Source organism: Phacochoerus africanus, chromosome 11 (genome assembly GCF_016906955.1).
Source record: "Phacochoerus africanus isolate WHEZ1 chromosome 11, ROS_Pafr_v1, whole genome shotgun sequence".
NCBI classification, from domain to species: domain Eukaryota; kingdom Metazoa; phylum Chordata; class Mammalia; order Artiodactyla; family Suidae; genus Phacochoerus; species Phacochoerus africanus.
Window position 1 is genome coordinate 129,609,436 of NC_062554.1, and position 15,065 is coordinate 129,624,500.

Consider the following 15,065-nt stretch of genomic DNA (forward strand, 5'->3'; position numbering starts at 1 on the left):
GATCAAACCCACAACCTCATGGTTGCTAGTCTGATTCGTTAACCACTGAGCCACAACAGGAACTCCGATATTCATGCTTCTTATGTTTGGGATTTGCTGGGTTTCTTAGAACTGTAGAATGTTTCAATCAAATTTGGAACGCTTTCAGGCATTACTACTGAGTTTTGTTCTAGGATAGTAATGTTTCTTAGACACAGTTTGACTTGGGGGGAAGGGATGTCTTGCGTCTAAGATTTGTCAGGGTGGGCCTAGAGCTAATATTCTTCCACACCACTGGAGCAAGACTCTTCTGAGTAGTCTACTCAGTTCCCCATGATTTGAGGTTTTCAAGACTACCTTTTAGGAACAGACACTATTCCCAGCCCTGTGTGAGTGCCCAGATCCTTTCAGGGAATCTTTCCATGCCTCTGGATAGTTTCCCACATCCATGCACTAATCAGTACCCTGCTGAATATTCCAAGGAATACTCTGCAAATCAAGTAACTTTCTCTTTAGATAAAACACTAGATACCCGGCAATGATCTCACAAGTTCCAAAAGCAAACTCCAGCTCCGGCCTTTGTGAATGCTCAGCTCCATCTCTTCAACTCAAGGGCTTTTCCATGATCCATCTGGCCTCCCTCTTCCTGAACTACAGCCTGGAAACTCAAGGCAGTAAACCGGGCCATCCTAAGATTCATCTCATTTGTTTCCTCTATCTCAGAAAACACTGTCCTTCATCACCTAATGTCTAGGGACTTGAAAACCGTTGTGACATATGCTCTGGTTTTTTAGCTGCTTCATGAAGGAGAGTGAATACAGATAGCCCCTGTTACTCATGCTGAGCAGCTGTGAAAGTCCTAGTTTTAATATAGCTATTGGAAATTTTTTATTTAGATATGCACTTACATTGCATTTCTTTCATACAGTGTTGACTGCAGATAGTCACCACAACTGTGTAAAGCTGAAATCACCTAGGAAAGCAGGGTAAGGGGCCTAAGATGGTTGACAACCAAGAATCAATAAACTTCAACGTTTAAAGGTCTAATGGGAAAGAAGGAACTGGCAAAGTAGATTTAGAAAAGTCAGCCTAAGAAAGAAAATGAAGGAAAGTGTGGTGTCATTGGAAAAGTGAAGAGATTTAGGAAAGCAGAGGCTGTAATGAAATACGACCACTGCAGATCATATACATGTGAGTTCATAAAGGAACATTAAGGTAAGCAACATTATCGAGGGCCCAGTTCAGATGAGTAACAATGAATTCATTTCGGTTAGCAACCTCCACAAACCAGAAATTCAGGAAATTCATGGATACTCCAGAACAAGTGGATAAATTAATCCATGGCTGGGGATTTGACAGTTAAGAGTAACGTAAAGTCAAAAAACAGGGAAGATTAAGGTATCTGCCAAAAGACTTTTTGAAATGATGGATCATGAAAACTAAATAGAGAAATAGAAAACTGAGTGATACTAGAGAGAAAAAGTAGATAGGTTAGTTATTAAGAGGCACTAATAAAAGTAATTTGAAGACTAGGAACGTACAAATTAATGGCACTTTTTTAACTGATTGCCATTCTCTCAACTTTTCCTCTTCTCATTTTTTATGTCTTCTAATCTTGTTGCTTGGATAAAGATGGGCCTTTCATTAACAGTGCGAGTCAAAGCATTGTTCCCCCTCCAGGTACCAAACCAATCAACTACAACAAAAAACCCAATTTGAGGTTCTTCGTTTCTAATCTCTGCTTTCATATGTCCTGGGTAATCAAAGTTTTTGTTCTTTATTGTCCTATAATGTGTTTTTCCTTTGTAGGGAAAGGGGCTTTCACTGATCTGGGCCTATTCAAGATAACTGTTTTATAGCAATATTTTACTTTATTTGTGAACTTTTTGCCCACAGCCAATAAAGCAGGTATGGCTTCATTAATCAGAGAATATTTTAATGATATTGCATTTAGTTCAAAAATAAATTTAATCTTAACTACCTACGACTATTCTACAATGACTGATTAACTATCAAAAATTCCCGTCGTGACGCAGTGGTTAACGAATCCGACTAGGAACCATGCGGTTGCGGGTTCGGTCCCTGCCCTTGCTCAGTGGGTTAACCATCCAGCGTTGCCATGAGCTGTGGTGTAGGTTGCAGACGCGGCTCGGATCCCGCGTTGCTGTGGCTCTGGCATAGGCCGGTGGCTACAGCTCCGATTCAACCCCTAGCCTGGGAACCTCCATATGCCGCAGGAGCGGCCCAAGAAATAGCAACAACAACAACAACAACAACCAAAAAAAGACAAAAGACAAAAGACAAAAAAAAAGGCAAAAACTACTAAAACATAAGAAAATATCCTACAAACATAAATAAGACAGCCAACCTTCAAATAGTTGTTTGAATGTATCCAGCATCCCCATTTCAAGGCTCTGCATTAAAATGATTAAGCAGGCAGGATGGTTTAGCCATAAAGAAAGCTTCAATAAATTTTTAAAAAATTAAAATCATTCAAAGTTCACTGGACACCATGGAATTAAGATAGAAATCAATAACAAAAAGATAAGCAGAGAAACTTCAATTGTTGGTATATTAATTATACTTACAATATACTTAGAAGTATATTACTTAGAAATAATTCAAAAGTGCAATGCAACTGTATCCTGACCAAAGAACCTATGAATATATCACTTTACAAATGTGATTAAGGCTGGGAATCTTGAGATAGGGCAATTATCCTCAATTATTAGAGTAGGCCCAACCAAATCATGCAGGTTCTTAAAATCTGTAACCTTTCTTTCCTTATTGAGGATCAGAGTAAGATGTAATTATGGAAAATGGTCAGAGAGATACAACATTGTTGGCTTTCAAGATGGAAGAAGCCATGCAGGTGACCTCTAGAAGCTGGAAAAGGCAAGGAAACCCCTTCTCCCCTAAAGTCTTTGGAAAGAAATACAGTCTAGCCCATATTTTGATTTTAGTCCAATAAGGCTCATGTCAGATATAATAAATTTGTGTTGTAAATTTGTGGTAATTCTGCTTGACATAATCCAATACTCTTTCATGATAAAACCATTGAGAAAACTAGAAATAGAAGGGAACTTCTTCGACATTATAAAAGACATCTGTGAAAAACCAATAACTCATATCACATACAATGGTAAAAGACTAAAGGCTTTCTCCCTAAGATCTGGAACAAGGCAATGATGCCACTTTCTTAAAACTACTGAACATGATACCGGAAGTTCTGGCCAAAGCATTAGGCCAGAAAAAGAAATTAAAGGCATCCAAATTGAAAAAGAATAAGTAAAGCTATATTTGTTCACAGATAAAATAATCCCATATAGAAATCCCAAAGAATTCATAAAAACTTTCTAAAGCTAATAAATGAATTCAGCAAATTGACAGGTACAAGATAAATACACAACTATCAGCTGTTTTAAAGCACCAGAAATTGGAGTTCCCATCGTGGCTCAGTGGTTAGTGAATCTGATTAGGAACCATGAGGTCACGGGTTCAATCCCTGGTCTCGCTAAGTAGGTTAAGGATGTGGTGTTGCCGTGAGCTGTGGTGTAGGTTGCAGACGTGGCTCGGATCTGGCATTGCTATGGCTCTGGTGTAGGTGGGCAGCTACAGCTCTGATTAGACCCCTAGTCTGGGAACCTCCATATGCCGCAGGTGCAGTGCTAGAAAAGGCAAAAAAAAAAAAAAAAGGCACCAGAAATGTACAATCTTCAAAGAAAATAATGAAACAATTCCATCAACAACATTTTCAAAAGAATGAATACCTAAGAACACATTTAACAAGGAGGAAAAAGACTCATACACTGAAAACTATACATATTTCTGAAAGAAATTAAAGAAGATCTAAATAAATTATAAAACATTTATGTCCATAGATTGAAAAAACTTAATACTGTTAAGATGGCAATACTCCTCAAAAATACAGATTTAATGCAATCCTTATTGAAATTCCAAAAGCATTTTTGGAGAAATAGAAAGACTGATTTCTAAAATAATAAATAAATTTTAAAAATAAATTATCAGGAGTTTCTGCTGTGGGTTAAGAATATGATTGCAGCAGTTCAGGTCACCGTGGAGGCTCGGGTTCAATCCCCCAGCCCAGTGCACTGGGTTAAGGGATCTGGTGTTGCCACAGCTACAACATAGGTCATAGGTTAATCCCTAGCCCAGAACTTCCATATGCCACAGGCCCAGTCATAAAAAAATAAAAAATAAAAACATATGTCAATTATACCTCAATTTTTTAGAAGGTGATCTTCAAATTCATATAGATTTTTAAGAAGATCCCAATGGTAAAAACAACACTGAAAAAGAAAAACCATGCTCAAAGGGGATTATAAATCAAAAGAGCTAGGAGCCAATGCATTAGAAGGCTAGAAGATCACACCACCAACCACCCACTGAAAATATAACTTTTGTTCTTTTTAGTCTTATAACATATAATACTTTTGCCCTATACTGGTCAATCCCTTAAAAAAAAAAGTGGGCTGGACAATGTTTTCAAAATATCTTCAGAGTTAGCGAACACTATAAACAAGTCAAATAACTTTTATTCTTAAAACTGCATGCTTTTATTTCTGAAATTCAACAAGAACCATGTGACTTGCTTCCTTTCATCAAACATAGACTTACTACTACCTTTCTCATATAACCACCTCTTTTTTTTTTTTTTTTTTCCCTTTTTTCAGGCGCCCTGTGGCACACATAGCTCCCAGGCCAGGGATGAGATCTGAGCCACTGTAGTAACCTAAGCCGCAGCTGTAGCAACACCAGATCCTTAACCCACTGTGCGGGAGTGAGGATCAAACCTGCATCCCAGCACTCCCAAGACACCACTGATCCTATTGCGCCACATAGGAGCTCCATGATCATCTCTTTCGAAGCAAACAAGTTTATCCTTTGAGCTTCCAAAGATAGTTTGCATCTCTCAGGGAAGTAGTAACATCATGAGGAGCCTCAAAAGTCAAAAATACCAACAAGTTTGACAAAGAAAAAATAGATAACAACACCCAGGAACTCTTCTCATTTTAAGATTCATAATGTACGCAGGAGATTTAAATAGAAACAGAAAAGGGGTCAGGGGGAAGAAAGGAGAGGGGAAGTGGTCTCATTTTGAAGGGCCATTGTTCAAGTTTATTTTATATTTTTACAAAAACAAATATTTTATATTCACTATCACAATACCTGATATACAAGTAATAAAAGCTCATTGAATGGTCAACTGAATGGACAGACGGTTGAATGAGCAAAGAAGTAAGTGGGTAGAAGGAAAAAGAAGAAATACTCAAAGTTTAAAAATATTTGGGAGTTCCCATTGTAGTTCAACGGGTTAAGAACTCAACACAGTGTCTGTGAGGATGTGGGCTCAATCCCTGGCCCCGATCAGTGGGTTAAGGATACAGCGTTGCCATAAGCTGTGATGTAGGTCGCAGATGTGGCTCAGATTCCAAGTTGCTGTGACTGTGATATAAGCCTGCAACTGCAGCTCCAATTCGACTCTTAGCCTGGGAACTTCCATATGGGACAGGTGTGGCAGTAAAAAAAAAAAAAGTTTTAAATTTTAAAAATTAAAAATTTAAAAAATTGATACTGGAAAGGGCTCGTATCTCCATTTTTAAAAGCTAATCTACTTAGGGGAGGTATGTGTGAGAAGTAGTGTGGCATAACAGAGGGCAAGACGAACTCTGGAAGACTTAGATTTAAATCCTAGCTGAAACTTTTACTGGTTTGTGTAGCTAGGCAAATTGCTCACTTTATGTCTTTGTTTTCTCCACCTGTAAAATGGGGATTCCAATACCCACCTTACCAACACAATAAACCAGCAATGCTGGCACCTAGAACAAACTGAACGAAACCAGTTCTCAAATCAACTCTGTAATTCACAATGTAGCCCACAGATGGGTATTACTAACAATGCTCGCCATCTGGTAGCTTCCTGTTTTAAATAATTATTCTTGCTAACTAGGTGCCAAGCTTTTAGAATCAGTATATTAAATGTTTGCACCCTCTAAATTTTGGTGTCCTTAGACAAAGCCCAGTATGACCAGCCACAGTTCAGTTTATAGGTTTGTTTCTGAGGATTAAAAATGACATTAAGAAAAACACCTTATATGGTAACAGGCATGTAATAAATAATAAATTACTGTTAAACATTTCATTAATACTTTTATGTCATCCATTTGCCTCTCTATCACAATTATTCCAATAAACCCACACTAAGAACACAGATTAATCATATCAGTCATTTGCAGAAATAGACAAACAAGACAGAAACGAAAGGTTATATACTGGAGCATTCTCTTCAAATATTCAAACCGATTCCTTCAATCTTGACTTTTGACTTTCTCTTTTAAATCCAAAAAGAATCTGAGGACTTGGAAGAGTAGAGAGTACCTTAATTTCAAAAGCCATTACTAGACTGAGGAAATAAGTAAAGTGTTGGATTCAAAAGAAGAATTCAGAGTTAACCACTATCAGGGTAAGCTTTCTTTCTGCTGAATGGGCAAATAGAACTGCTGCTATTGTGTTTTGCATCTAGTCTCAGCTGTGCAAACATCAGTTAAGTAAGAAAAACATCAAGCCATCTTTATCAGATCTACAAACAACCTAGATAAATTCCTCTAGGATGAATAGTTTAGTTAGGATGAATAGTATTTAGAATAAAAAAAATCTGCCAACTCATAAGAACCTCTGTACAAAGCACTCCTACTTAGTTCTGAAAGATTATTTCTCTGGATTATCAGATTTCCAGAAATAATGATTTTATTATTAAGCATGCCAATCCTATCCAAGGTCTCAGGTAACAATTCTTAAGTAAGAGTTAAATTACAATGACTACACATAAAACTAGTTATAGTGATGGCTCAATAACAGTTTCGCTAAGGAAAGATCTCTTCTGCTCATAAAAGTCAAGTCAGCTTGCAAGCTGGAGCTTCCAATATCCCCACAAATTAAAGAATACAGTTTGCTATACTCAACATCACACACAACGGTGATAAGTGAAAGCTCTTCCTCTAGGATCAGGAACAAGACAAAGATGCCTACTTGTGCCACTTTATTTTAATAGAGAATTGGAAGTCCTACTCAGAGCAATTAGACAAGAAAAAGAAAGGCATCCAGATAAAAAAGAAATAAAATTGTCTCTTTTTTGCAGATGACATTACATTAGACACAGAAAACCATAAAAACTGTTCAATAAATGAATCCAGTAAAAGCAAAGGATATAAAATCGATATACCAAAACCAGTGTGTTTCTACACACTAACAACAAATTGTTAAAGAAATTAAGAAAACAATTCCTTTATAACTGCATAAAAAAGAAAAAAAAACTGAGTAATAAATTTAACCAGGGAAATGAAAGATCAGTACACTAAAAACTCAATTAATGAAAGAAACTGAAGAAGAGAAAAACAAATGGTAAGATACTCCATGCTCATGGACTGGGAGAATTAATATTGTTAAAATGTTCATACAACCCAAAGTGATCCAGTGATTCCAAAGCAATACCTATTTGGAGTTCCCACTGTGGCTCAGCAGTAATGAACCCAACAATAATCCATGAGGATGTGAGTTCAATCCCTGGCCTGGCTCAGTGGGTTAAGGATCCTGTGTTGCCAAGAGCCATGTGTAGGTCACAGATGCAGCTTAGATCCTGCTTTGCTGTGGCTGTGGCATAGGCAGGCAGCTGCAGCTCCAATTAGACCCCTAGCCAGGGAAACTTCCACATACCACAGGTATGGCCCTTACAAAAAAAAAAAAAAAAAAGGATTCCCTATCAAAATTCCAATGGCATTTTTCACAGAAGTAGAAAAAACAATTCTAAAATTTGTATGGAACCTTGAAAGACCCCAAATAGGCAAAGTAATCTTGAAAAAGAAGAAAAAAGTTGGAGGCATCACATTTCCTAATTTCATCTTATATTACAAAGCTATAGTAATCAAAACAGTATGGTATTGGCATAAAAAAGATGCAATAATCAATGGAACAGAATAGAGAGCCCAGAAATAAACCCATGCACATGTGGTTAACTAATTTTCCACAAAGGAACCATGAATATTCAATAGGAAAAGGATAGGCTCAATAAACGGTGCTGGGAAAACTAGGCAGCCACTTGCAAAGGAGTAAAACAGGCCACTATCTTACACTACACACAAAAATCAACTTGAAATGGCTTACAGACTTGACTGCAAGTCCTGAGACCACAAAAAGCCTAGAAGAAAACACAGAGGCTCCTTGACATCAGCCTTGGTAATATATTTTTTGGATTTGAAACCAAAAGCAAAGGAACAAAAGCAAAAATAAACAAGGTGGACTACGTCAAACTAAAAACCTTCTTCTGCACAGCAAAGTAAACCATCAACAAAATGAAAAAGCAACCATCAAATGGGAGAACTATATGCAAATTATAACTGATAAAAGGGTAATATCCAAAATATATACAAAACTTTCACAACTCAACAGGGGAAAAAAATCAATCAGATTAAAAAATGGGCAGAGAAAGTGAACAGACATTTCCCCAAAGAAGACACACAAATGTTTAAAAGGTACATGAAAAGGTATTTAACATCAGCCATCATAAATGGAAACCCAAATCAAAACCACAATGAGATATCAGCTCACATCTGTCACAATGGCCATCATCAAAAAGACAACAAATAATAAATGTGAGCAAGGATATGGAGAAAAGGGAACAGCTGTGCACTGCTGGCGGAAATGTAAATTGGTGCAGTCACTATGGAAAACAGTATGGAGGTTCCTCAAAAAATTAAAAAAAGAACTACCATATGATTGAGCAATTCCACTTCGAGGCATACATCCAAAAGAAACAAAATTACTATCTCAAAGAGATATCTGCACCTTCTTGTTCATTACAGCATTATTTTTAATAGCCAAGACGTGAAACAACCTACGTGTCTATTGACAGATGAATGGATAAGAAAATGTGAGGGATATATATAATGGAATATTATTCAACCATTAAAAAAAATTCTTTAGGGCACTATGCTAAGTGAAGTAAGTCAGAGAAAGACAAATACTGTACGATCTCACTTACAGATGAAGTCTAAAAAGAACCAAACTCACAGAAACAGCAAACAGATTGGTGGTCACCAGATGCAAGGGGTGAGGGTGGTCAAAAAATACAAACTTCCATTTATAAGATTAATTCAGGGGATATAACATAAATGTGGTAACTATAATTAACAATACTGTATTGTATCTTTGAAAGTTACTAAGAGAATAGATCTTAAGAGTTCTCGGAGGGAGTTCCCATCATAGCTCAGCAGAAACGAATCCAACTATTATCTACAAGGACACGGGTTCAATCCCTGGCCTTGTTCGGTGGGTTAAGGATCTGGTGTTGCCATGAGCTGTGGTGTACGTCGCAGATGTGGCTCGGATCCTATGTTGCTGTGGTGTAGGCCAGCAGCTGCAGCTCCCATTCGAGCCCTAGCCTGGGAACTTCCATATGCCATGGGTGTGGCGAATGAAAGGAAGGAAGGAAGAAAGGAAGGAGAAAGTTGGGGAAAAATGTTCTTATCAACATAAAAAAAAAAATTATAACTATGTGAGGTGATAGTTGTTAACCTACTGCAGTAAATCAAATCATCATACTGTGCACCTTTAATACAATGCCATATGTCAATTATAACTCAGTAAAACTGGGGAAAACCTTTTTTAAGAATGATATCCATGTGTGGTAACTGGTATACTTGAAACAGAATCCATAGACCAGAAGGACTTACATGACATTTAACAAAGAGTTAAATGTGTAACTATGGAACTGAAACAGGGGTTATTTTACATTTTGCTTAAAAATAAGAATGTTATGATTCCCACAACTTATGTGAAAAAAGCTTATTATTAATAAGCAGCAGACGGTTAAAGCAATTAATCAATTATAAGTTTTTAGATTTGATGACATATTAATCACAAAAACCAATTCACGCAGAGATGGATTATGTGGTTTCAGAGGAACAATCCTAAGTTAAATAGGAAAAATATATTTAAATGGTAACATTCTTTTTTTTGGGGGGGGGAGTCTTTTTAGGGCCACACCCATGGCATATGGAAGTTTCCAGGCTAGGGATCAAATCAGAGCTACAGCTGCCCACCTACACCACAGCCACAGTCACAGCAACACGGGATCCAAGCCACATCTGCTACCTACACCACAGCTCACGGCAATGCCAGATCCTTAACCCACTGAGCGAGGGCAGGGCTAGAACCTGCATCCTCGTGTATATTAATTGGGTCCCTTACCACTGAGCCATGACAGGAATTCTAAATGATAACATTCTTTAAGACAGAGGTCTACTAAATCTGTTATCAAGTTTCAATGGAGAAATAATTTACCACCATAAACCCAGTTACTAACTAAATGTTAGATTTTGTTACTTGCTGATAAGCATCCATAATTCTTATTTTGAAGCAAAGATTTTTATTTTTCTGGTGCCATCAAGTGGTAACATTATGAAGTGTTCTATGGTTAAATGCAAATAACTTTTAGAAAAGTATCACACTGACGTCTTTTATATATGCCAATTTTGTGTTTTAGCACAAAATTATATAGATAGGAAAAGGGAAAATATCAGAGCCAACTGTATACAACTCATCCCCATTTTAAACTTCCAACCCAAAATAAGAATTAAGACAAAGGAAAAAAATGAGTAGATCATTAAAACCAGAATGCTCCACTAGCATACCAAAAAACCCCCAAAGACTATGAAGGTAACTTGAAAAACAAAAACTTATATCAAAATGATATATCAGTCAAACTACAAGAAGTGCTTCCTCCTGAAGCTCCATTAATGTGGCAGTAAAAAAAAAAATTTTTTTTTAATTAAGGCAAAACCCTGTAAGAACAAAAAAGACTGAGAGCAAGGGGAAGCAACAAAATTTTAGAAGCTAAAAAAGTATATGGATGAGTAGTTATTGACTTGGGCAACTCAAGGAAGCTATCTGACTTACATAGCGCTATAAATCTCACCAAAATTTCACCAACTGGTACTACTAGGTTTCTGTGGAAGTGAATATGAAGGCTAAAAAGATGAGAATTCATCAAAATCCTGGTTACAAAGTAGTAAGGACACCACTACACACACTCTCCCTTCCACTCCATACAGCAGTCAGCTTCAATCTGTTTCCATAATGAAAAGGCAAATGATAAAAATTGATGCTTATTTAAATAAATAAATAATTTTTAAAACCTGAGTCCTACTTACAGACACTCAGCTCTACTTGTCCCATATCACCCCCACAAATTAGCTGAAAATTTAGCGCAACTAACAAAGACAGAAGTAGGCAAATCCAAGAACCCTTTACACTTCTTTTTGCTTTTTAGGGCCATACCCGTGGCATATAGAGGTTCCCACGTTAGGGACTGAATCAGAGCTACAGACGCTGACCACAGCCACCGTCACAGCAATGTGGGATCTGAGCTGCATCTGCCACCACAGCTCACGGCCACACAGAATCCCCAGCCTACTGGGCGAAGCCAAGGATCAAACCCACATCCTCATGGTTCCTAATCGGGTTTATTTCCACTGCACCATGACGGGAACTCCCTACACACTTAGTTTAAAAGTGCACTTTACCTCATCTCTTCAGGCCATTTGAGAGTAAATACACTAATGAATTTCTGCGAATCTCCTGAAAGAGGTGAAGACTGGCCAACACTGCCCATGTCAGAAAAACCATTATTCATACAAGAAACTTAGAGGCTTGATTTTTTTTTCAATTCCATTTCTGTTGATTACTTGATCAAAGCAGAGACTTAAATATCTCTGAAACTGTCTTCTATCTCATGTAACTAAAAGTATATGTTCACCTTTAGGTCATTTAATCTCCAGTAATTTCTCCTTTTCAGTCGCATTTTTACATAGGATTATACATAAGAAACAGTTATATGTGTATACTTTTCCCCCCAAATACCACCATAACAACAGGCCAAAACACATTAACATAGATAAAACTGTACCTTGGACACCTTCAAGGAGTAAATCAACTCCCTTCCTATAAAAATCAGAAGCAGCTTCATAGTCATCTTCTTCTTCCTTTTTTAAGGCCAGCTTTATTAACTCTCCTGCTTTCTCCAAATAATCTCTCTTGCCAAGCCTGGATTTTAAACTGCCAGGAAAGAGGCTTCGACTTTCTCGTTCTTCTTCTGTTTTGGTCGGCTCGCTCTCAGAAGCAACAGCTCCTAGAGCTGAAGAATCCGAAGAAAGACTGAGACCAAAAGTTCTAATGGGAGAATTTTGATTGGAAGCCATTCCATCATCCACCTCAGCAAGAGAATCCACATCGACAGTAAGAGAGATCAGATCACTGTCACTGGAGAAGCCTAGAATATGATCACAATAGTAAGCAGATATTAAACTGAGAATCAGCCAAAAGAATACAAATCATACTGACCATTCATTTTTTTTCTTACTACCCAAGTCAATTAGGAAGGCTGTAATTCTCTGATGGAAATCAGTGTCTAGCAATTTGCTTCAGCTTAGGTCATTTATTTTTGCACTGTCTCTCTGTAGCTCTGGAAGACACTCACCCTGTCTTAAATATCAAACTAAAACTGAAGACAAGTCTTTATCTAGCCTTGTTGTCAAAAAGAGCCTTGAATACAAGATCTTGTAAATTATTTATGGAAGATAGACGCTTATACACACAGCTGCTGTGAAAAACAGCATTATGATAAAAGGAGAAGAGTAAGAGCTTTAGAGTAAGACAAAAAGAAGTGCTTGAATCCCAGCTCTTAAAGCTTCCTGTGTGACCAACAGAAAGTTACTTAAGAATGTAACTCATTATACAGAGCTTCAAGTGAGGAATAGAGTTAAGGCATATGAGAGGCTATCATTAAGTTATAACTATTAAAGCAATTACATAATAATTATTTAACTATTATGTAATGTATCCTCAGAGGTATGCTTTTAGGTAATCAACCATATCTGGAAAATGTACACTATTTAGGGGTTTTTTTAAACTGAATTTTTAGAAATTTACATCTCAGCCCACAACCTCGTGGTTCCTAGTCGGATTCGTTAACCACTGAGCCATGACAGGAACTCCTACCAATCTTGATATTTAGAAAATAGACTTTTTTTTTTCCTGGCTGCACCAGTGGCATGTGGAAGTTCCCAGGCCAGGGACTGAACCCACACCACAGCTATAACCAGTGCCACAGATCCTTAACCACTGAGTCACTTATAGAACTCCTATACTGAATTTTTTAAGTTAAACATTGAAGCCCATTACGTACTAACATAACTTTTGTAATTACATTTTCCAAAACAAAAACATATTTAGTGAGAGTAATGGCATTGTTTTACATTTTTTGAAAATCTTATTAACAGAAGATGGCCAGATTCTCATGTAATTCTGCACTCCATCTGCTGTCAGATGTTGTTCCGGTTGAAAGACTTAAAGAAAATTTTACACAAGTAAGTAATTGAAAATGGGGTGAATATTTTAGTAGCCTTATCAAATAATTGCACATAATTACTTTTTTTTTTGTCTTTTTGCTATTTCTTGGGCCGCTCCCTCGGAATATGGAGGTTCCCAGGCTACGGGTCAAATCGGAGCTGTAGCCACCGGCCCACGCCAGAGCCACAGCAACGCAGGATCTGAGCCGAGTCTGCAACCTACACCACAGCTCACGGCAACGCCGGATCGTTAACCCACTAAGCAACCTCATGGTTCCTAGTCGGATTCGTTAACCACTGCGCCACAACAGGAACTCCTAACTACTTTTTTGATACTACAAAAAACTTGACAAGTGATAGTTTCTTAAAGTTTAGTTTACATGTGGAATATAAATTCCTATCAATGAAACTTCTGTTTCTATTACATTCAAATCCATCAGTTGGTCTTGCACACTGAATGGATCTTTTATCCGTACATGAGTTTGTAACATCACACCCTGGTAATTTTGCAAATATTAGTTACACACATCTTCGAAATGGTGATAAATTTCATTATTACAATATCTCCAAGAAAATCTTATTTGTTACTTATCAGCACCAACCTCATTAGAAAATTTTAAGTATTGGGGGAGTTCCCGCCACGGCGCAGCAGAAATGAATCAGGCTAGGAATCATGAGGTTTTGGCTTCGATCCTTTGCCTTGCTCAGAGGGTTAAGGATCCGGCGTTGCCCGTTGCCGTGTGCTGTGGTGTAGATTGTAGACACGGCTTGGATCCTGCATTGCTGTGACTGTGGCTTAGGCCAGCAGATGTAGCTCCAATTGAACCCCCAGCTTGGGAACCTCCATATGACGTAGGTGTGGCCCTAAAGACAAAAAACAAAAAAAAAGAAAGTAAAGAAAGTTTTAAGTATTGGAAAACTGCCAAGCTCAAAGTCGCAGACACAGGTTCTCTAAAATTCTAATTTGAGGTTGAAAACTCGAATTTTATCATTGGCAACAAATACTACTAGTTGTTTTCCTTGAAGTATTAGCTCACTTCATTCACCTGCAAAAAAAAAATTTGCTTAATACCCAAATCTGGTAGTTTGTCTGTCAATCATTCAGGCAAAAATGGCACCCCAGGAAAAAAGAAGCTAGTTCACAGTTCAAACAATTGCACAAGTGCTTTTTCTTAAGAGTACCATGGTAGTTCAGAATGCAAAGTGTTTTATGTACACTTCCATTTCATCACACAGAACAGCAAAAAGACATTTACCCAAAGGTTGAGATTTCATGAAAGTAACAGTATCTACTTCTATATGAAGGGCATTCCTAGGTGAAATCAGCACTGGTATTACCGCAAGTTATGTGCAACGATTACCATTACAATCTCGTAGTACTGTTTTTTTCTTTCTTTTTTTTTTTTTTTTTTTTTTTGCTTTTTAGGGCCACACCTGTGGCATATGGAGGTTCCCAGGCTAGGGGGCGAATCAGAACTATAGCAGCCAACCTACAGCACAACCAATGCAAGGCGGGATCTGAGCCGTGTCTGTAACCTACACCCCAGCTCACGGCAACACCGTATCCTTAACCCACTGAGCGAAGCCAGGGATCAAACCCGCAACCTCATGGTTCCTAGTCCGATTCGTTTCTGCCGCACCACAAGGGGAACTCCTCATATC

The 15,065-nt window shown here is 37.7% G+C and overlaps 1 protein-coding gene across 7 annotated transcripts in view; it reads right to left on the minus strand.

Annotated features, from left to right (window-relative positions):
• Positions 1-15,065, minus strand: part of RPS6KC1 (ribosomal protein S6 kinase C1) — a 183,661-nt gene that overhangs the window by 105,499 nt on the left and 63,097 nt on the right. For 5 of the 7 annotated variants that reach the window (XM_047751827.1, XM_047751828.1, XM_047751830.1 and 2 more), the window contains one exon: positions 11,963-12,325. The exons of the other annotated variants lie outside the window; for them this stretch is intronic. In XM_047751827.1, coding sequence (XP_047607783.1) covers positions 11,963-12,325 — 363 coding nt within the window. The remainder of the gene's footprint in view (positions 1-11,962; positions 12,326-15,065) is intronic. 7 annotated transcript variants of the gene reach the window in all.